Source organism: Littorina saxatilis, linkage group LG7 (assembly GCF_037325665.1).
Source record: "Littorina saxatilis isolate snail1 linkage group LG7, US_GU_Lsax_2.0, whole genome shotgun sequence".
NCBI lineage: Eukaryota > Metazoa > Mollusca > Gastropoda > Littorinimorpha > Littorinidae > Littorina > Littorina saxatilis.
The window spans coordinates 37,843,597-37,864,965 of NC_090251.1; the positions used below are offsets into that span (position 1 = coordinate 37,843,597).

The 21,369-nt window shown below is 41.7% G+C and overlaps 2 protein-coding genes across 3 annotated transcripts in view; both read right to left on the reverse strand.

Annotated features, from left to right (window-relative positions):
- LOC138971394 (dihydropyrimidinase-like) overlaps positions 1-4,072 on the reverse strand; it is a 48,614-nt gene extending 44,542 nt beyond the window's left edge. The window contains exon 1 of the mRNA XM_070344122.1: positions 3,735-4,072. Within this exon, the coding sequence (XP_070200223.1) occupies positions 3,735-3,761 (27 nt within the window). The 5' untranslated portion in view covers positions 3,762-4,072. The remainder of the gene's footprint in view (positions 1-3,734) is intronic.
- A 4,856-nt stretch (positions 4,073-8,928) lies between these two features.
- Positions 8,929-21,369, reverse strand: part of LOC138971392 (dihydropyrimidinase-like) — a 110,807-nt gene continuing 98,366 nt past the window's right edge. For both annotated transcript variants that reach the window (XM_070344117.1, XM_070344118.1), the window contains 12 exons: positions 20,832-20,942; positions 20,352-20,516; positions 19,852-19,994; positions 19,150-19,218; positions 18,427-18,547; positions 17,350-17,506; positions 16,702-16,843; positions 16,293-16,376; positions 14,651-14,830; positions 13,768-13,854; positions 12,100-12,283; positions 8,929-11,701 (listed from right to left, as the gene is read on the reverse strand). In XM_070344117.1, coding sequence (XP_070200218.1) covers positions 11,616-11,701; positions 12,100-12,283; positions 13,768-13,854; positions 14,651-14,830; positions 16,293-16,376; positions 16,702-16,843; positions 17,350-17,506; positions 18,427-18,547; positions 19,150-19,218; positions 19,852-19,994; positions 20,352-20,516; positions 20,832-20,942 — 1,529 coding nt within the window. In that variant the 3' untranslated portion in view covers positions 8,929-11,615. The remainder of the gene's footprint in view (positions 11,702-12,099; positions 12,284-13,767; positions 13,855-14,650; positions 14,831-16,292; positions 16,377-16,701; positions 16,844-17,349; positions 17,507-18,426; positions 18,548-19,149; positions 19,219-19,851; positions 19,995-20,351; positions 20,517-20,831; positions 20,943-21,369) is intronic.

The following is a 21,369-nucleotide window of genomic DNA, read 5'->3' on the forward strand; positions in this document are numbered from 1 at the left end:
GATACCATTGACAAATAGACCATAAAGCACATACAGGGTAGAGAGTTCCAAAACAGAATAGAGTTGTGGAGAGTCTACTCAGGCTAAGCAAAGGCTTTACGAAACAGGTATGTTTTGAGTTGTGTTTTGAAGGAGGAAAGGCTGCTGGAGTCACGGATAGAACTTGGAAGCGAGTTCCAGACGGTCGGAATCTGGTACCTAAAGGTTCTTTCACCAAAGGTCTTGGTCCTGGTTTTGGGCCTATTCTATGTGCATTGAGTCGTTATATAATGAAAATCGCTGACACCGACCCACACTCTCTCCGACGGCTTTTCCCCGACCATACACCGTCCGAACTCAAAATCCTCCTGAACCACTCGCAAACGCCTGTGTTCAGAATATTGCACTAGGCTCAGTACTGGTAAATTGCTCTTTCGTACGTGTCAAAAGAAGAGTATAGCGAGGGTGAGTCAAATCAATGTTTGAACAGTTGCACTGAAGAGGCCAAATACGGTCTTTTTTCGGTTGTAGATGTTTTTTTCTTTTTTTTATATCAATGGTGGTGACAGTGCAAAGAAAAGCAAAGCTCAGCAAGTTTGCATTGAACCAGTGCCCTATAGCTGTTGACACGGCCGCTTAGGAATCGGTATACATATATACACAGATCTGGATTTGACATACAAGTATATGTATTGTAGAAATAAAGAATTCTAAGTCCCGTGAGTCACTTCATTTTTCTGGTTCCAACTCTCAACTTTGCTTTTGACATCTGAATCGGAGTAGCCTACCTACAAGTACAACGAGCTGCATTCAATGACTGATAGTAGAGCTTCAATTCCCCAGTCAAACTACTGGGTTGGACTGATTGTGGAATTACAAATCTCAGGTTCCCACCCGTTTAACCTTTACATCTGATCAGTTTTGTTCTCAGTGTTTATTGGCGCATTCAGGTGGCCGGATTATCGTACCAAGCTGCGGCCGGTTGAAAAGAAGTGTTACGCCCTCATGACAAAGTCATTAATGACTATGGTAATCAATGAATACTTAACTGCGAGTTACACCGGGTTGTTTTTTTATTTTATAAATCTATACATTTTATGTTGCAAGGTACGAAACAAAACACATCGTGACAATACACTCAACTGGCTGGGCATAAAACTGCCGGAGTGTAACGCGTCATCGGCAAGGCAAGTGCCATTTGAGACTGAACACGTTGGAACACGCGTCTGTTGGCAAAAGAATCTTCTAAAAATGTCGTGTCCCACAGAAAGCTGGATAGTGTGTGCAACCAATTTCGTGTTTAAAATCAAATAGACACATTTTTAATTTTACACATTTTTACCCGTTCGATTCCATATTAAACAAAAATGTTAAAAGTTGTTCTGCTTCAGTCAAACGACTCAAAAGTTTCCGTTTGGATAACAATGCTGGCTTTGGATTTTTCAAAGATAAAAAAAAACAACCCACACACACAGCAGAGTGTTTGTATAAATATTCTCATTGGGAACAAGAATGGTGACGGGTGTGACGTTTTCATCTTTCGCCGTGGTGATATTTCGATTCTCGGCCTCGTTGATCTAGTATAAACTCTACACTGAACAAAAAACCACCCTTCGATAGTGCGGCTGATGAGCGACCTTGTGTACCTTACATTCATGGGGCCAAATTTGTCCAACCAATTTTTTTTCTTTAACTTAGAAATTTGATTCATCCTAAAAAGTAAAATGTTTCCCTTCTTACTCAAGGGACGTAACCACTCGGTACACGTTTTCGAATAAATCGATTTTGGGGGTGAAATCTATTACATTTCACCACCAATTTTCTTCACATGCAAGAAACTGACATGCTTTTCGTCCATAAATAATTTCACTTCTTTAAGTTTACCAGGAAACAACATTTCAGTCTTGAGTATATATATCGAGGGGGAAATATGTACACAGGCGAAAGATGAAATCGTGACACGGGCACCGGGAGAATAGCTGAGCTTGCGTACTTCATTACTGCATGCAAAGAATGAATGGCATTGTCAGCCAACACAAAAACAGTGTTTACAAGTTCTACAGGGACACGTACTCTCTCGTAGAATGGATTTGTCAGTGTTTGGAGAAGAAAGGCTACTACCGTACAGGCGAACTGTACTAACCGCGAGGGTCACTCTGAAACGAAACGGACACCACCGAAAAGACGGTGACAAAAGCCAGCCAAGTGACACGCGAACAAACCCGGCGTCTAGAAATACTGACGGACAGACTGTGGACACTTGAAATAGTGCAGTCACCCTCTCTCCAGAAAGTAAGTGATCGCGAGGGCCACATAACCGTGTAACATGGGAGAGAAAAAGGAGGGGGAAGAGGAGGAGGAGAAGAGAGAGCTTGTCAATAGTGAATACCCATGGAAACACTGAACCTCGAAACAACTGAATATAAATAATATAGGTAAACATACTATTGGTACTGTGCTGACCGCGATTGTTAACCTATAGATTAGAAACTTGTCAAGCTGAGTGTTGAACATTTACTGAACCAATAACTGCATATTTGTGTAATTGGTCAGTATAAGCGCAGCGGCAGGCGTACAGACTGTTGGTGTCCAGGCGTTTTGTTTTGCCTAATCAGTAGTAACACGCACTGTACATTGACTGACCACACAAGCACAGCCACGATGTGACATACAGTCACACACACACACACACACACACACACACACACACACACACACAGAGTGACACTAAGCATTCTTGCACAAAACATCGGGCACAATTGAGGCTAAAATGTCTTATTATGCAAGGTGTGTGGCCCGGTCAGTGTGACTGATCTATTAACGGCGATTATAATGAATATGATAGTAATTAGTACTGTTAGTGCAAGTATCACAAATTAATGAGTCCAGTGATGTTCTATGATCCGCGGCACACTCGTGACTCAGTCGCTGCAGCTACTGAAAATACATTTGATCCACAATACTGACTCACGAGCATTCATGATTGGATCATTTCCTCACTTGATAACTGTAACAGCTTTTAGGAAACAAGTGGGCTATTGTTAATTGAAAAGTTGACAGCGGAATTCACCGCCGGGTCGGCTTTTGAGTGCACAATTTGATACCGTCCCCTCTCCTCTACTGCAGCACCATTCACTGTAAATTCCTACATTTATCATTACAAACTGATGCGTATACTGGTACAGTGACAGGACACACACACACACACACTGACACACACCAGCAAACCGTACACACACTGACACACACACACTGCATCGGGGGGAAGAGCCATATGAAGCTCAGAGAGAGGGTGATTCGAAAGTCACGAGAGAGAGAGACTGAGAGAGAGAGAGAGATCGAAAGAGAGAGAGAGAGAGAGAGAGAGATCGAGAGAGAGAGAGAGAGATCGAAAGAGAGAGAGAGTCCAGGACTTTGAAATCAGAATCTGTTTAAAGGCATTCACGTTCACAGTCACTAACATTAATAACCCTATGATGTGCGGCAGAACGATCGAGAAACGTACTAGAGCAGACGGCTCGCGCCGGTTAATTACTCATCATAATATGATACGTTTTAGTAAGCTTACTTTCCAACCCAGCCGCGTGGACCGGTGCGCACTGGACACAGCAACAGATCTCAGTAGACAGACGAAACACGCCACTAGTTATGGCCATCAACCCGTCAAGCAACCAGCTGGACACTCAGTGGGCTGGGGAGCACCAGCTTTCACACATTTCTAGATAAGTCAAACTCGATCGTAGGTTCGTACTCACCTGGGCTGCAGAATCGCCGGTAGCCATTGTCACTGCACACAAACTCCTCGGTCGTGCTTCTCGCAAGAAATGCAAGGCACAAAATAATCAATGAAGGATTGACGGTCACAGATCGAAGCACAGAATCACACACAGATCCGAACCGGAGAGAACTCTAGCAGCGTCGAGGCAGTGTTGCTGGACCGGTGTAACCGAGAATGTCACCCCGCAGTCTTGATGCTTTCGTCTACCACCCACTTGTAGCCCTCCCAAACCACCGTCACCACCCTTGACCCAGATTCTCTCACGTATACAGTCAATCGCGGCAACTGTGTTGGGTTTTGGGTGTTGTGGTAGAATGGTTTGGCACCCCTGTTGAACTGAAGCCGGTTGCCGGGTGTGACGGTTGAGCCGGCGAGTCCGCGATATATTTCTCGGATTAATTGAAAAGCACTGAAAAGAATGAGTCATCCATTCTGTCACTGTTGAGTTTTAACATAATTTGTTCCAGACAGAAGACAGAGGTCACATTTCTCCACAGCCTGTTCTACTTTTGACACTTCCCGGTAAAACTACTCGGAACAGGACGTTTTTGTGGGCCTGTGTTTCCCGGATTACGTGCTAGGAATGCTTGCCACATGTATCATTTTAATGCAAGCACACAAACAAATATACATTTTTGGTTGTTGTGTTTGCTTTTTTTACATTTAGTCAAGTTTTGACTAAATGTTTTAACGTAGAGGGGGGAATCGAGACGAGGGTCGTGGTGTATGTGTGTGTGTGTGTGTGTAGAGCGATTCAGAGAAAACTACTGGACCGATCTTCATGAAACTTGACATGAGAGATCCTGAGTATGGTATCTCTAGACGTTTTTTTTCATTTTTTGGATAAATGTCTTTGATGACGTCATATCCGGCTTTTCGTGAAAGTTGAGGCGGCACTGTCACGCTCATTTTTCAACAAAATTGGTTGAAATTTTGGTCAAGTAATCTTCGGCGAAGCCCGGACTTTGGTATTGCATTTCAGCTTGTATGCTTAAAAATTAATTAATGAGTTTGCTCATTAAAGTTGTTATTAAAATCGATTTTTCGCAAACAGATTTAAAATTGATTGCATCGTATTCTTCATCATATTCTGAATCTAAAAATATATACATATGTCATGTTTACTCTTAGAATGTGATCACAATTAACGAAAATAGATTAATTAGTCTTACGATAAAAATGTTCAGATATCGATCCAAAAATGATTTCATCTTATTCTTTATCATTTCCTGATTCCAAAAACATATAGATATGATAGGTTGTATTAAAAATAAGCTCCGAAAGTTAACAAGAATACAGAAAATCGCGCTTTCTTGCGTAGTATACGCTACCGCGCTATTCTGGCGTGTTAATTTCACTGCGTTTTGCACTTGGAAGGTGAGCGATTTCCTTGTCGCGGGGATTGACGAAGCTGTACTGTCTTGGTGAAAAACTTCAGTGCGTTTAGTTTCATTCCGTGAGTTTGACAGCTTGACTAAATGTAGTAATTTCGCCTTATAATCATACTGTATGGCTCTTCCCCCCGACTAAATGTTTTAACATAGAGGGGGAATCGAGACGAGGGTCGTGGTGTATGTGTGTGTGTGTGTGTGTGTGCGTGTGCGTGTGTGTGTGTAGAGCGATTGAGAGTAAACTACTGGACCGATCTTTATGAAATTTTGGCCAAGCAATCTTCGACGAAGGCCGGACTTCGGTATTGCATTTCAGCTTGGTGGCTTAAAAATTAATTAATGACTTTGGTCATTAAAAATCTGAAAATTGTAATTAAAATTAATTTTTTTATAAAACGATCCCAATTTACGTTCATCTTATTCTTCATCATTTCCTGATTCCAAAAACATATAAATATGTTATATTTGGATTAAAAACAAGGTCTGAAAATTAAAAAATTTTTTTTTTTATCAAAATCAAATTTCCGAAATCAATTTAAAAACAATTTCATCTTATTCCTTGTCGGTTCCTGATTCCAAAAACATATAGATATGATATGTTTGGATTAAAAACACGCTCAGAAAGTTCAAACGAAGAGAGGTACAGAAAAGCGTGCTATGCGCACAGCGAAACCACTACCGCGCTGAACAGGCTCGTCAGTTTCACTCCGTTTTGCACAAGCGGCGGACTACGGTCATTGTGAAAAAATGCAGTGCGTTCAGTTTCATTCTGTGAGTTCCACAGCTTGACTAAATGTAGTAATTTCGCCTTACGCGAAATTTGTACTCCCCATTTTTTTTACTTCCAGTAAAAATCTCGCACGCAAAACTGAATGAGATGCGGGCGAAGGGATAATGCCAATAAGTGATCTCGCGCACACGAATGTCGCGCCTCCTTCCACCCCTTCCACCACCAAGACTAACAGGGGACAAGGGAGTAACAATTTCGTACACCTGGCATGGGAAGTTAAATTGCTTGTCACGGTTTGGGTGAAGTAATTTATTCGTTATTTATTCGTCATGGGAGTAACATTTTTGTACGAAATGTTTACTCGGAACTCCGACCTGTCTTGGGGAGTAATTTTCTCGTGAAATGGGGGAGTGCTTTTTTTCGTAAAGGGAGTAACTTTTTCGTACGAAATGTTTACTCCGGAGTAAAAATCTCAGCGTGGGAGTAATTTTCTCGTGTTACACCGGCAAAACTTAAAGCCGGAATAAAGAAATGTGGAGGTGTTGGTGATAGTGGTTACTGCCATCGTCATTCGGGCTTTCTCTTGTCGTCACTGAATATTATCCGTTCACCATCACCAGCACTGAACAACAAGCAGAAGTGAAAAACTCATTCTTTCCAAATCTGCCATTGCCGGAAGGTCACAGTGAACATTGAAGCAGTTTTAGCCTCAAAATTGATTGTTGAACGAGCTCGAAGCGGAAAAAGATGTTCTTCCCGACAAAGCAAACATTTTTGCTCGTTCCAGATAACGTTGACCGATTTTCTGTTTTACTTTTGGAATAACTGACCGCACTGACGGACTCGAGTGGGTACCGCGGCATTACACTTCAGACGGTTTTCGGCAGTCTCATTTGCTTTTTAAGTATTAAAGCCTCCGTTTCTGCCTTGGGTAAAGCTTGTTCATAGTTTGCGCGTGCTATTTGATTCAAACTGTGAAATTTGTTACATCCCGTGAAATAAAAGAGAAACCAAACAGAAAGACTTTAATGAAAGAAAAATCACTTGCCGGTGAAAGTTTCGGGCGCCTCTGTTGAAATTGCGTCAGCGCTGCGCCGCGCGCCAGCTTGCCACCCGCCAATTTCTGTGCTGCAGTCTTTGTGTCAGTTTTGTGTTTGAGCTAAGAGTTCGTCAAGTGCTAAAGTTTTAATTTGTTTTTAAAGTTTAAAGATGCATGAAGAGTTACACCACACTAGTGCGGCCGATGTACGCGCCAAGAGAACCTCGATTTGCTGCAAGCACCAGTGTGCGCGGCCGTGTGTGCCATCATGCGTCACAGTGCGGCGGCGTGCGTGCGTCAGTGCGTCATAGTGTCCGTGTGTGTGTGTGTGAGTGTGTGTGTGTATGTTTGCTTCCGTGCGCTTATCAGTGTGTGTGTGTGTGGTGTCCGCTGAGTGTGTGTGTGTGTGTGTGTGGGTGTGAGAGAGAGACAGAGAGATAGAGAGAGACTGAGACGGAAAGAGAGAGAGAGTGACTGAGTGAGAGAGAGAGACTGAGACACTGAAACAGAATTTCCATACGCGCATCCTATTCGACTCGCAGGCTTAAAAGCTTTTATTGCACAACACTGAAGCATAACAGAAAGATTCCCTATGTATAAGATATTGGTCACAATTTACTGCCAAAATGATCATGCCTGATGGAACATAGCAAAAAACGTAACTGAAAAGGCACTGACAAGAAGAACAAGTGCCACTCAATTGGAATTCTGCGTATTGTAAGCATGTATGCCCAATCGAAAAAAAACCAAATCATGCACTTATAGGAAATAAATGGAATATGCCTCAAAATCACTTTATTGACGACGTAAAGTTTGACACAATCACTTTAAACAGCTTTCAACAAGAAAAAGTTTCAGCTTTACCAATTTCGCCTCTGTTAAAGAGTAGTCAGCATAAAAAGTCAACAACTAATAATCAATTACAAAGAAACGGGCCAATCAGGGAAAGCGAAGGGGGTTGGGGGGGTTTCAAAGGCAAAGCATGTTGCGGGTGGAATTTCAAATGCTGCACCTTGCTTTCATTTTAAAGGGAACAGAGGGTACGGGAATAGAGCTATAGGGCCAGGACGTAGCACCACTGCAGCGTTCAAAACGTTAGGATAACAAGCATGGTTGTGATTTCTTATGCTTTAGCAAGAAGTCACATTGAACAAAAGCATACAACCTGAGATTAGTATCCACGTACAAACAGACTTCTTAAAAATACCGCTAGCACAAGACTTGGCAAGACTTGATAAAATACTTGTGTGGATAAACGTTCAGCAGTGTTTGATCATGCCAAGTGAGCGTCCGTGTACTGTAATACTGTTCGCCTTTGTTGTGTGCTGTTGCATATAAATGAGAATGCATCCACAATCTGTTTTCAGTCAGCGGGAGAGAGTGTGAGAGTGAGAGAGAGAGGTGGAGGGGGGACTGAGAGACATACAGAGAAGGAGACAGAGAGACAGCGATAGAAATAGAGAGAGAGGATAATACATGTACTGAAAGCCTGGAATGCAGTTGCATTAAGATGAAAATACAAGTGTTATTAAGAAGAAACCTATGTGTGATTGCTTTGAAAAAACAATATGAAAAAAAAAGAAAGAAAACAAAACAAATGGGAAAAAAGAAGAGAAATAAAAATAAAAATTGTGCAATGCAGGCTGAGTTTACAGAAAATGGAAACCACAGCCAGACATACGAGAGAGAGAGAGTAAGAGAGAGAGAGAGAGAGAGAGAGAGAGAGAGAGAGAGACAGACAGACAGACAGACAGACAGACAGACAGACAGACAGACAGACAGACAGACAGAGAGGGCCTAGGGAAGGACACCAACAATACAAAACAAAAGTAAGTTGAGATAAGGAAAAAGAAAACTCTTCTTCTTCTTCTTTGTTCATGGGCTTAGAATCCCATGTTCACTCATGTTTTTTGCATGGAATTTTACGTGTATGACCGTTTTTACCCCGCCATTTAGGCAGCCATACACCGATTTCGGGGGAAAAAAAGAAAACTCAAAAACAAAACACAAATTAAAAAAGTTTTAGTTTTATTTTTCTTACGGCATTTCACAACTAAAGACAAAGTATACATAAAAATAACACATTGTGTTGCTCTCCTAACAGTAAACAAAAAATAATGTGTGTAGCATTTCTAAAACAAAATAAAAACAACCAATACAGCATACAAGCTTTCAACGGCAAAATAAAAATAATCTGCTCTAAGCAGTCTTCGTACTCTATACTTGCTATTTGCCATAAGCAGCATAAATGTTTTCAAGCAGGAATTATATTGTAACATGTAGGAATTCAGCTATAAGCACATAAAATAGAAGTACAATATGTACAGAAATAAACATCACATGATAGAGAATGACACAGCCACTCAATGACCTAAGTCCCAACCAAAAGTACAGATAATTGTCATAAATACAAGTATCCAACACTCACACTTTAATAAAAAAAAAGGAGAACAAAAACCCCTCTATTTCTGCCTGCTGAATGAGAGACAATACTTTCAGTTACCAGAAAAAAAAGAACACGAAGAAACGACTCACCCTCTGCCCGCTTTAAAAAGTCTCAGTCACTACTTGACCGACTATTAAAAGCAGTTTTCCTTTCAAATCAAATATTATTTTGTTAAAACCTATCCTACCGCTACTTTCTGAAACAGCATAAAATTGAAGGTACATGATTATTCCATGCGACGGACATTTAAAATCATTCGCACTAAGGTACTTCTACTTTGATTGATACAAGCCATTTACCCTTTTATAATCAAAATAAGTGAAAAATAAAGATCCATTTGGTACTGGTTGGTGCAAACCCATGACACAGATAAATGCTTTCATGAAACATCTCATTTTAGCCGAAACTATTAACATATATAAGTTACCCTTTCATAATCAAAATGTCAAGTGAAAAATAATGTTTAAATCTTAAACAGCTGAAGCATTAAAAATACGAGACAGATTTACCAAAGTAGTAGGCACTGCAGACATTAAGATGGTTTTGCTGCAGCGTTCATAACTTAATGATAACAAAGCCAAGTCAAAGGATTTATCTCCCTTAAAATAGAAACAACATCCATAGAGCAAAAGAACACGCAGGTTTGTAGAACCCTGTTCTGAGTATGAAAAAAAAAAGTAAATTGAATTGAATCATACCTCACGTAAAAGTTATTAGTTCATACAGCCTTGTTACAACGCTAACGTCATTCAAGTCACATTTTTTTAGGAAACATTTGGCTCACTATATATTCCAAGCACTCAAATAAGCTAAAACGAAACACTCACAAAATAGTTGCACTTGAGATCTCATACATGCACAAACTGCATCAAACACAAAATAGCTCCGAGACAACTTGGTAAGCGAGAGCATAGCACACTGTTTTGATGACCTTTTTTGGCAGTGTTCAAATAAATAAATCAACAGTCGCAATGCTGTGCACAAAAGAAATACTTCCATGTTTTCCAACATGTCAATGACAATGCACACACAGAAATATGCGTTACACACAGATGATGATAAGGGTAACACTGACTTAATGTGTTTATGAATTAAACATAATACACTGTATTCATATTGATACATGTAACAAGTAATGACTGTGGCAAATCTTTAAAAACACTCTTGGCAGTTACCGTGTCAGTACATTGGCACATTGTGTGCTTTCTCTGTATATTACAACAACACCAAAAACCACAAAAAAACGGCATGCAAATGCCAAATAGCATGATTTTGTGCTTGTCGATATCTTTACTATTGCTTGTAAAAAAGCTTGCAATCTGATGAAGACTATCTCTTTTACTTTTTTTTTTTACAAAAATCAGATCAAGATGAGACTATTAGTCCACAAACTTTCCATGCACAAGAAAAAACATTGTATCTGAGATTACACCCTTTCTTGAGAAGATAGATTTTCTTTTTATTCCACACAAAATTGGAAATGACTGAATATGATCATGAAAATGGGATGTAAAACAAAAAGAAGCGGACACAATAAGCACAAGCTAGGGACTGCTGGCCTTGAAACAAAACAATGGTCTCAGGTTAAAATTCACCACACACCAACCACTCCAGTCACAGAGACAAGCTTAGGAATGAGCAAGTGACTCTGCTGCCACAATATCCTTGTTACTATCTCTCCCTCTTTTCCTTGTACTTTTCTCTTTCTTCGACTGATTTATTTGCATACTTGTTTTCTTACATTTTTCTTGTTATTTTACCCTACAACACTTCTTTTTCCCATCCTGGCTCAGTCTGTTTTGGGTCACAAACACAATGAAACATTAATGAATCCAATGATGTGAAGTCATGATGGTAGGAAAAAGATTAGATTAAAAAGACAAAAACCAAAAAATACATGAACGCAAAGCTGATTTGGCTAAATAAAAACAAAATTAAATTGATCAAGGGTAGTCAGTCTGATGACTTTCCTTCCTCTGGATACCAGACAACAATACCTAAAAGATAAAAAAAAAAAAATCCCATCAATGTCATGGCAACCATATAGCACCAAGACAACCATAACATTACCGTGAAAACCACGTTACCACAACCACCCCAGCTATTGATCTTGATGATCAGATGTTGGCTACATGACTCGTATCCACAAAATAAAAATCAAATAAAAATCAGAGGTTGTTGTTGGTATGACCGTTTGTTTAGCCACGATGACCAGATGAGGATGTTGTTTCTATGACTACAGGTAACCACGGTTACCAGAGAGCAGTGGAACGACCACCAGGTGGGTTGCTGACACGGGTGCCTGACCGTACACCCATCTTGTCGTCAATTTGGTCACCTGTAAGATAAAAAGATAACAAGAATAAGAATAAATTCAGAACTTAACACAGTAACTGGCCTGTAATGTCACGTGGGAAAAAGGACGACAGACACACAGTAAAGAAAAGACGGAATTATCAAGGGCAGACACAGATATACAAATATTTATGTATGCACATAAAACACACACACACACACAATGCACACACACACCCCTCCCCCAAACTACAAATACACACCCACCCACCCCTACACACACATTCACACCCATATACACACACCCCTACACACACATCACCCCCACCACACACATATATCTACAGACTACCCCCTCCCCAAACACACAACACCCCCCCCACACACACACACAAACACAGATACTCCCACATCCCCCTTTCAGAAGACCAAAACACTGACCACTAAGAGAGAAAGAAGATTCCTGCATGTTGCGGCCACCGCCGCGTGTTGGGGGTCGGTGGTGCAGGGAGGGTTCCAGGGCCGACTGGATGGGCTTCTCCACCGACTTCATGATGGCGTTCTCCTGGATATTGACCACTGTACCAGAGTAGTTCTCGCGTTCTACCGGCAACGGGCAGCGAGCCTGAAAGTGTGACACACATTTAAGTAGTTGAAACGAAAAAAGGCAAGGAAGAATAAGACGGGTTCCGGTAAAACTCTGTTGAATGTGTTTGGGTTGTGAAAGAGTGAGTTCCCTTGCTTTACCCAGACAAACATCACGTGGTTCCCGTTCACGTCTTTCAGACACACCCTCTCGCAAGTAACTGGCCTGTAATGTCACGTGGGAAAGTTTCCCCACGTGACATTATTTCCCAAGTGACTTTATAGGCCCGTCACGAGCGAGAGGGCGTGTACAAGAAGCCCATGACAATGTTTGTCTGCACAAATGCAAGGGTACTCACTCTTTCAGAATCCATGCAAGCCCGACAGAGTTATTTCCGAAAATCGTCTATTATCATGTACAGCAATCAATAAGATATTTCAAGATTATAATTCATAAGCATATGAGAGAGAGAGAGAGAGAGAGAGAGAGAGAGAGAGAGAGAGAGAGAGAGAGAGAGAGAGAGAGAGAGAGAGAGAGAGAGAGAGAGAGAGAGAGAGAGAGAGAGAGAGAGAGAGAGAGAGAGAGAGAGAGAGAGAGAGAGAGAGAGAGAGAGAGAGAGAGACCTGGGGTCGAATGTATAGCCCCTCCATACTTTTAGGATTTCATAGCGCTGTAGAGCGCATAGCTATGAAACGCACTATAGAACTCAGCGGTCCGCATGCATGAGTTGAAATAGTGCCTGCCATAGCTAAGAGCGGCTCTATTTTTAACACGTAGATAGTGGAAGGGATTCCCCGTCATCCTGTGTCTCTGCGCATGCGTCAAGCTTTGTGATGCTTCGCGGCGGGTCAGTTGTACACCATTTGCCGCAGACAGTTTGGAAAGCCCGTCTCCTGATAAAACTTGCTGGAAACTATATCCATTCCGGTACCCTCGCCATAAAGGTATAAGTCACTCTCTTGCTGGTTCTGCATGCTGTGTTTGATGTTATAAATTCCCGTATTATTATTATTATTATTATTATCATTATTACTTATGTACCGCGATCAGTTCGCCACACACATCTTGAAAAGATCCGCACGCGTAAAAACTGACCCAAAGTCAAGATAACCCGCAGAACCGGCGGCAATGCACCCTTTCGATTCGGCAGTTCGAGTTGCTCTTACAGTTCATCCGTGATTGCAAGAATGTCCTGCCGACGAAAGCGGAATTTTCTGTACAGTTCCACGTCGTCGTAATGATTCAGTGGATGTAGGCGGTCAAGAAAGATCCGGTTGCTTCTCAAATTTCTTCTCATCCTGAATCGGCATGAAAGCAGCCGCCATTTTAAACGCTCCAATAGCGGGTTCCATAACTCTTATTGGAAGGAGGGGCCTGCTATAACTTTATGGCCGACATAAGGCTCTATGCGCGGTCCATGCATTAGAAATAAGAGACGGTATGGAGTTCACAGACTTTATTGCAGTGACGTCATCAATTTAGGCTCCTATGGAGGGGCTATGCATTGGCTTCCTGACTCTCACCTGATCCCTAGCCTTGATGCGTCCATACACAGCCTCAGAGTGACAGGGGGTGGGGACAAAGCGACCAAGCCCTTGGGTCACCTTCAGCTGTCAACACACAAAAAAAACCCACATGTAAGTTATGAGATGGAGATGGTAACGTTTTGAAATGTCTTCTGTCAACTTCAGAAGGAAAGTAGTCCTATGGGGATAGATATCAGTAAAACAATATCCCCGATGAGTACAAACAAGAAAAGTCGGACAAAGTCTAATTCATTTATCTATTTCTTGGCTTGACTTTGCGAGCGAAGATTCATGAAGGCTTTTTTTCGTCTGGAGCAAGCACGTACACTGCATCATGGCTCATAAGACCTATAGTGGATGGTAATTATTTACTTATTTATTAATCCTCTTATTTATTTAGTCCCTTTATTTTTTACATTCTTGTTTTCTTTATTTGTTTTCCAAGCGTCATAGACTACATGTTCAGTACAAGCAGTTAAGATTTTGCTCTCAATAGATTTTTCATAAATAATCCTGCTACCCGAACAAAATCCAAACGCTAATCTTGTACTCCTTGTAAGCAGCTACACAGACAGTAAAATAAAGTTACATATATTGCATACAGTGGAACCCTCATTTTCAGACACCTCAATTTAAGAACTCCTCCTTTTTAAAACACCTCAATTTAAGAACTCCTCCTTTTTAAGACACCTCAATTTAAGAACTCCTCCTTTTTAAGACACCTCAATTTAAGAACTCCTCCTTTTTAAGACCTTGCTGTTTCAGATTTTCTGTTCATACGTAACCTTTGTAAATTTACCCCCCATTTTCAGACCCCCTCTTTTTTAAGACCCAATTTTCTCAGATTTGTTAAGGTCTTAAAAAGGGGTTTCCACTGTACCTGTCCTTCGTCCACAACAACATGTCCGTTGCTCATGACGTAGAGCGGCACGCCATGACACTCCATGCCCTCGAAGATGTTGAAGTCCACGGCCTGGTGGTGAGTCTGGGCCGAGATCTTGCGTGTCTGGTTCGGGTCCCAGATCACCACGTCCGCATCAGAGCCCACTGCGATCCTGCCCTGGAAAGATACAGAGGAGATGAAGGAGGTGAATATTACTGTAAAGAAAGTACAACTATCTTATAAAGTACTAAACAAGCCAAAGAATAAAATATTTGAATGAAATGAATCTTATCTTCTTCTTCTGCGTTCGTGGGCTGAAACTCCCACGTACACTTGTGTTTTTGCACGAGTGGAATTTTACATGCATGACCGTTTTTACCCCGCCATTAAGGCAGCCATACGCCGCTTTCGGAGGAAGCATGCTGGGTATTTTCGTGTTTCTATAACCCACCGAACTCTGACACGGATTACAGGATCTTTTCCGTGCGCACTTGGTCTTGTGCTTGCGTGTACACACGAAGGGGGTTAAGACACTAGCAGGTCTGCACATAAGTTGACCTGGGAGATCGGAAAAATCTCCACACTTAACCCACCAGGCGGCTGCGGCCGGGATTCGAACCCTCGACCTTCCGATTAAGAGGCCGACGTCTTACCACCCCGCCACAGCGCCCGTCAAAAAATGAATCTTATGACTATCCTGTACCTTCTCCTCTGACAGTCATCTTTTGAACTACCAGCTACAGCAGTTATCTGCTGGTTTCTCACATCAATTCCTATTGAACTTAGATTGTTTAAACTCAGACTGATACCCTTCAGAATCCAAAGGATAAAATAGACCACTGCAACAAAACAAAACAAAAACAAAAAAAAAGTCACAGATAAGCAGTAAACAAAACAAGAAGAGCAAACGCTCGATCGAGTCACTTTCGCAGTTCTGAATATTATATGAGGCATCAGATGGACAGGAAGAAATTGCTATTCACAACACAATACAGATGTAAATAATTTGATGTAAAGAATAATCCTATAAAGTTTGAATCAAATCCGATGAATAGTTTCAGAGATATGATATTTCAATTTTTTTCCTTCAAGACATACCTGTGACCTTGAAAAAGGTCAAAGGTCACCAAAGCAGACGTCAAAGTGTAGAGGTCACTGGGAGTCACGTTCACATAAAATTTGAGCCCGGTCACTTTTATAGTTTCCGAGAAAAGCCCAACGTTAAGTTGTGTGTTGCCGAACAGAAAAGGCTAGTTATCTCCCTTGTTTTTCTGATAACGTTCGTAAAAGGCTACAGATGTAAATACTTTGATGTAAAGAATAATCCTACAAAGTTTCAATCACATCCGATGAACTTTGTCAAAGATATAAAATGTCTAATTTTTCCTTTGACGCTGACCTGTGACCTTGAAAAAGGTCAAAGGTCAACGAAACCATCGTTAAAGTGTAGAGGTCATTGGAGGTCACGACTAAACAAAATATGAGCCGGATCGCTTTGATAGTTTCCGAGAAAAGTCCAACGTTAAGGTGGTGTCTACGGACGGCCGGCCGGCCGGACAGACTAACACTGACCGATTACATAGAGTCACTTTTTCTCAAGTGACTCAAAAAGGACTTAATAATCATCAGAATTTCTCACCTTCTTAGGATAAATATTGTAGATTTTAGCAGCTGTGGTGCTTGTGGCAGCAACAAAGCGACACGCGTCCATCTTGCCTGCACGCTGCACACAAACAAAATATATGTAATTTCAACAGAATTCTTGGATTTCATGGGATCAATGTTTTTTTACAATTCACTACAAAATTCTAAAATTCCAGAAAACATAAATGCCTCATGAATTGTACACAGTAACATATTTCTCCTTCAGCATTTGCAATTTTAGAGTTAATCTGACTTTTTCTTTTTCTTGCTTGCTTTCTGCATTTTCACCCACAGTGTGTCTTTGAAGGAATGAACACTTTTGTATAGATTTACACTATTGACCAAGTCTCTTCTCTATGAAACCCAAACAGTCTACATCTACCAAGACGTAATTCAATACATACCACGCCCTTTTCCCAGAGGACGGACATGCGGTCCTCAACGCCATTGACTCCATGTGGAATCAGTCTGAAGTCGTCCTTGCCCAGGGCCTTCTGATCGGCGTTGTGTGTGTTGTTGTCCGACCCTGCCAGCTGAAGGTCATTGCTGCGGGCACAAAACATCAGATGTCACAAAGAGGTTGATACCAACAACAGTCCATTGTTTAACTTAGCGTTCTAACTAAGTGCACGAAGCACAAGAATCAGCTTTGGAGGCAAAGCCAGTCAAACAGGATTGACATTTTAGAGCTAATTTAATAGCCCTATAAAACAGCTATGACTACTCAAAGAGCATACCAGGAGGGAGACAGCAGCCAGACCCAATCACAAACAGAAGTCTACAATTGACAGGTGTCTAGCCGGCAACGTAGAAGAAACGTCAAGATACTGTAAATAGCCCGTGCTCTTTGCCAGTGCAGATACGCTACTGTAAAGAGAGATTACTGCGTCACCCTGTCACATTAACGTTATTGTAAATACGAGATGTTTTTGATACAGTTGAACCTGCCCTTGCAATTACCTCACGAAAGCGAGCACATGCGTACTTCAACCACATTTTTTCATCTATGATGCCAGAAACAATGTATCCAGGTGAGGTATCCCGACACTCACTTGGCCAGCAGGTCCATGAGGTAGCCAGGAGTGGAGGGGTCGGGTCTCAGAGGGGGACCCATGACGTGACCCGCAGCGTGGCGCCAGCACTTGTTCCACTGGTGGGTCCCGTCCGTACCCAGGCTGGCTGCGATGGGCTCTCCAAACACCACCTTGCCTGGTACCAGACAGAAACAATGTTGCAGTACAGTTTGTTTGTTTGTTTGTTTGCTTAACGCCCAGTCCACCACGAAGGGGTTGCAGTACAGTGGAACCCACCTTCTAAGACCTTCATAAATCCATGAAAATCAGGTCTTAAAATAAGGGAGTCTTATAACAGGGGTTACTTTGCAGATATCATGAACAGAAAGTCGAGGGGAAAAAAAGGAGGAAGTCTTACATTTGGGGGGGGGGGGGGGGGGGGGGCGGGGATGTAGCTCAGTCGGTAGCGCGCTGGATTTGTATCCAGTTGGCCGCTGTCAGTGTGAGTTCGTCCCCACGTTCGGCGAGAGATTTATTTCTCAGAGTCAACTTTGTGTACACGCAAGCACAAGACCAAGTGCGCACGAAAAAGATCCTGTAATCCATGTCAGAGTTCGGTGGGTTATAGAAACACGAAAATACCCAGCATGCTCCCCCGAAAGCGGCGTATGGCTGCCTAAATGGCGGGGTAAAAACGGTCATACACGTAAAAGCCGTGGGAGTTTCAGCCCATGAACGAACGAACAAACAAATATTTGGGGGGTCTTAAAAGGGGGGTTCCACTGTACCAGTTCTGTCCAGTGCTGTTGACCACCCACAACATGTACCTGTGTACAAATGAGACTGTAAGTATTAGAGACCTCAGGGGACATATTGTTTCATACTTTAGTAGTAAAGTACCAGCATAATGCACACACAGGCATAATACACCTCTGCTATTTCGCCAAAAAATCTGTGAAACTTAAAACATTCTTTGATCATATCTGTACTTGCTTCTGGAGAAGGTCGGTGTTCAAAAGTAAAAAATAAACCCATCCCAAGGCATATTTGATTTTAAGGTAAAAATGTCTTTCAGCTCAGTACCATGCGACTCAAAAAAAAATAGGAATGCCTTACCATTTCTCCTGGCAGCGGAGATGACATCAGCAGAAGACTTGCTCATGACAGGAACAATCATGAGGGGACTTCCAGCCTGGTCGGCAATGGTGATAGCTCGCTGTGTCGCCTCAGCCTCAACCTGAGGGAAACCACAGCATTGTTATCAGAGAGAGAACAGAAACGGAGGGAGAATGAATGTGTGTGTGTGTGTGTGTGTGTGTGTGTGTATGTTAGAGAGAGAGAGAGAGAGAGAGAGAGAGAGAGAGAGAAGAGAGAGAGAGAGAGAGAGAGAGAGAGAGAGAGAGAGAGAGAGAGAGAGAGAGAGAGAGAGAGAGAGATGCTGCCAGCTGAAAAGATTTTGTAATTCATACATACATTAGAACTTGACAGCCGTATCCAATAAACATGAATTCAACAAATATCATATTGACACATTCCTCTCACAAGAGCAATAACTCTCCCTCCACAAGAGCAATAACTCTCCCTCCACAAGAGCAATAACTCTCCCTCCACAAGAGCAATAACTCTCCCTCATCTGTCTTGAAACATGTTCTAAAAGGTCTCTTCAGCAGTTTGATGCTCAAACATCCTCTTCTAAAAACAAAAAATAAAAAAAATAAAAATTACTTCTGAGGCTGTAAAACAACTGTACACAGATAATACTGTATGCCCTAAACACTCCCAGATTAAGTGCATCACAAACTACTTCAATCGCAAAATAGTCTTCATAAATGCACCAACCTCTTCTGGACGGCCCAACTCGTGTCCCTCCGGGCCGACTACCCCCATGGCAACCAGCTCTTCTGCTTTCTGTGGAACACATCACCAGGCATGCAAATCACTTCACCATAACTGTTTTCATAAAGAACAGACACGTAGCAAATAAGAGAAGAAACACAGAGATGATGCATAAAACATAACTGTTTTGATAAAGAACATGCACGTAGGAAATCAGAAAAGAAACACAATGATGATGCATAAAACATAAAGGTTCCAATGGTAGAAGCTAAATCAGCAGGGAAAATAAGAAAAACAAGAGTTAACAGTGGTAACGAACGCTTTCACAGGAATAAACACATACCAAAGAAGAAATTAAAAAAAACACACCAATGAAGAATAGGAAAAGGACACAAAGTTAGTAGCTACTGAAGAGAATAGTAGTGCAATCAAAAATATGGATTATAATAAAGAAAAAGCTTGCCTTTTCCTGCACCAGACCCACTTAACATTAGAACAGAACTACATCAGTAACGGACATGACAATAAAGTAGAACATCATCACCAACAAACATGAAGAAAAAGTACACTTCTTTTCCGTGTAACAACCACAAATAACACTTGCCGATATGGTAATCAAAATCTATAAAATAAATAAATAAAATGAAATGAAACTTTCTGCTCCCAGGCACAAGCCCAAAACCATTTCAGCAAACCAAAACTCACCAGTGCAATGATTGATCCGTTCTCTGCACGCACCAAGGGCAGAGCACCCATCTCCTTGCAGCGCTTGAAGGCAGCGTACAGTTCAGAGTCGTCCATCATAAACGAGTCTTTGTAGTCCATGAACATCTTGAATGCGTTCACGCCTAAAAAAGTAAAGAGAGACGATATTGTAATTCAATACTGTTAATAAGATCCCTGAAGAAATGATTTAAAGTGAAACCGGGTTTTAAGATCTAGGATCCTCCAAGCTATCATTTATTCCATACCTGGTTTTCTCAGATTTGTTCCAACTTTGTAAGTTTACTCACAGTTTAAAACAGTATGACTGATCAGCTAATGACGTTTTTCACAAGTATTTTCATACAAAATCTAGTAATGCCTGATATTTTCATATAAAGCAAACAGCAAACATATACACTCTCTACCTCTCATCACGGTGAAATCTTATACTTCTTCAGCCCATCTCTCCATTTTTTCACCTTCCAGTCACTCTGTCTCACCTTTCTCCAGGGTGAGGATTTCCATCTCCTTGTACACCTGGTCACTCCACCAGGTGAGAGCTACCTGCAGGGCGAAGTCACAGCACACCTTGCCCTCCGCCTGTTCGCGGCAGGTTTCATAGGTGTCCACCAGGGAGGATCCCCGCTGGCCACACGCCACGTCAACTGCACACACACAAAGTTAAGATAAGATAAAATTAAAAAAACGTTCATGTCCATTTTCACTATTAGATAAATATGGAAAATTGCCTCTCGGCACCACGTCCTATCACTTCACACATACAGCAATCAAATCAACAAGTGTATAAATCATAAAGATATTAAAAGATTAGTCAACTATCACACAACATAGGCGCTCGATCCTTCACACAGCACACACATTCAAAAACTGCAGTAGGAAATAGGGACTGAAACTATGACGAGTCTGCAAACAACAGAAGGAGACGACGACATAAAAACAGAAAAAACATGGACACTCACTGATCATGGTGGTGCCTCCAGCCAGGGCCGCCTTGGTGCCGCTATAGAAGTCATCAGCAGAGGTGGTGCCCATGAAAGGGAACTGCATGTGGGTCATGGTGTCAATGCCACCTGCAACAGCCAATACAATACAATACAATACAAAACAATAGATACGATGCAATGCAAACTGCAATACTGTGGTACCTCTGTCTAACGGCTTTGAAAATGTAACCGTAATTCGGTCGAAATGGAGGGGTCTTCTTCTTCTTCTTCTTCATTCATGGGCTTAGACTCCCACGTTCACTCATGTTTTTAGCTAGAGTGGATTTTTACGTGTATGACCGTTTTTACCCTGCCATTCTGGCAGCATACGCCGATTTCGGGGGAGAAAAATGGAAGGGTCGTAACATGGAGTTTTGGTTTGTTATGTCCATGTCCGGGTCCGTCAATGTTGAATGACATGTACAATACAATATAATACAATACAATGCAAAACCATAAATACGATGCAATGCAAACTGCAATACTCTGTCTAACGGCTTTGAAAATGTAACCG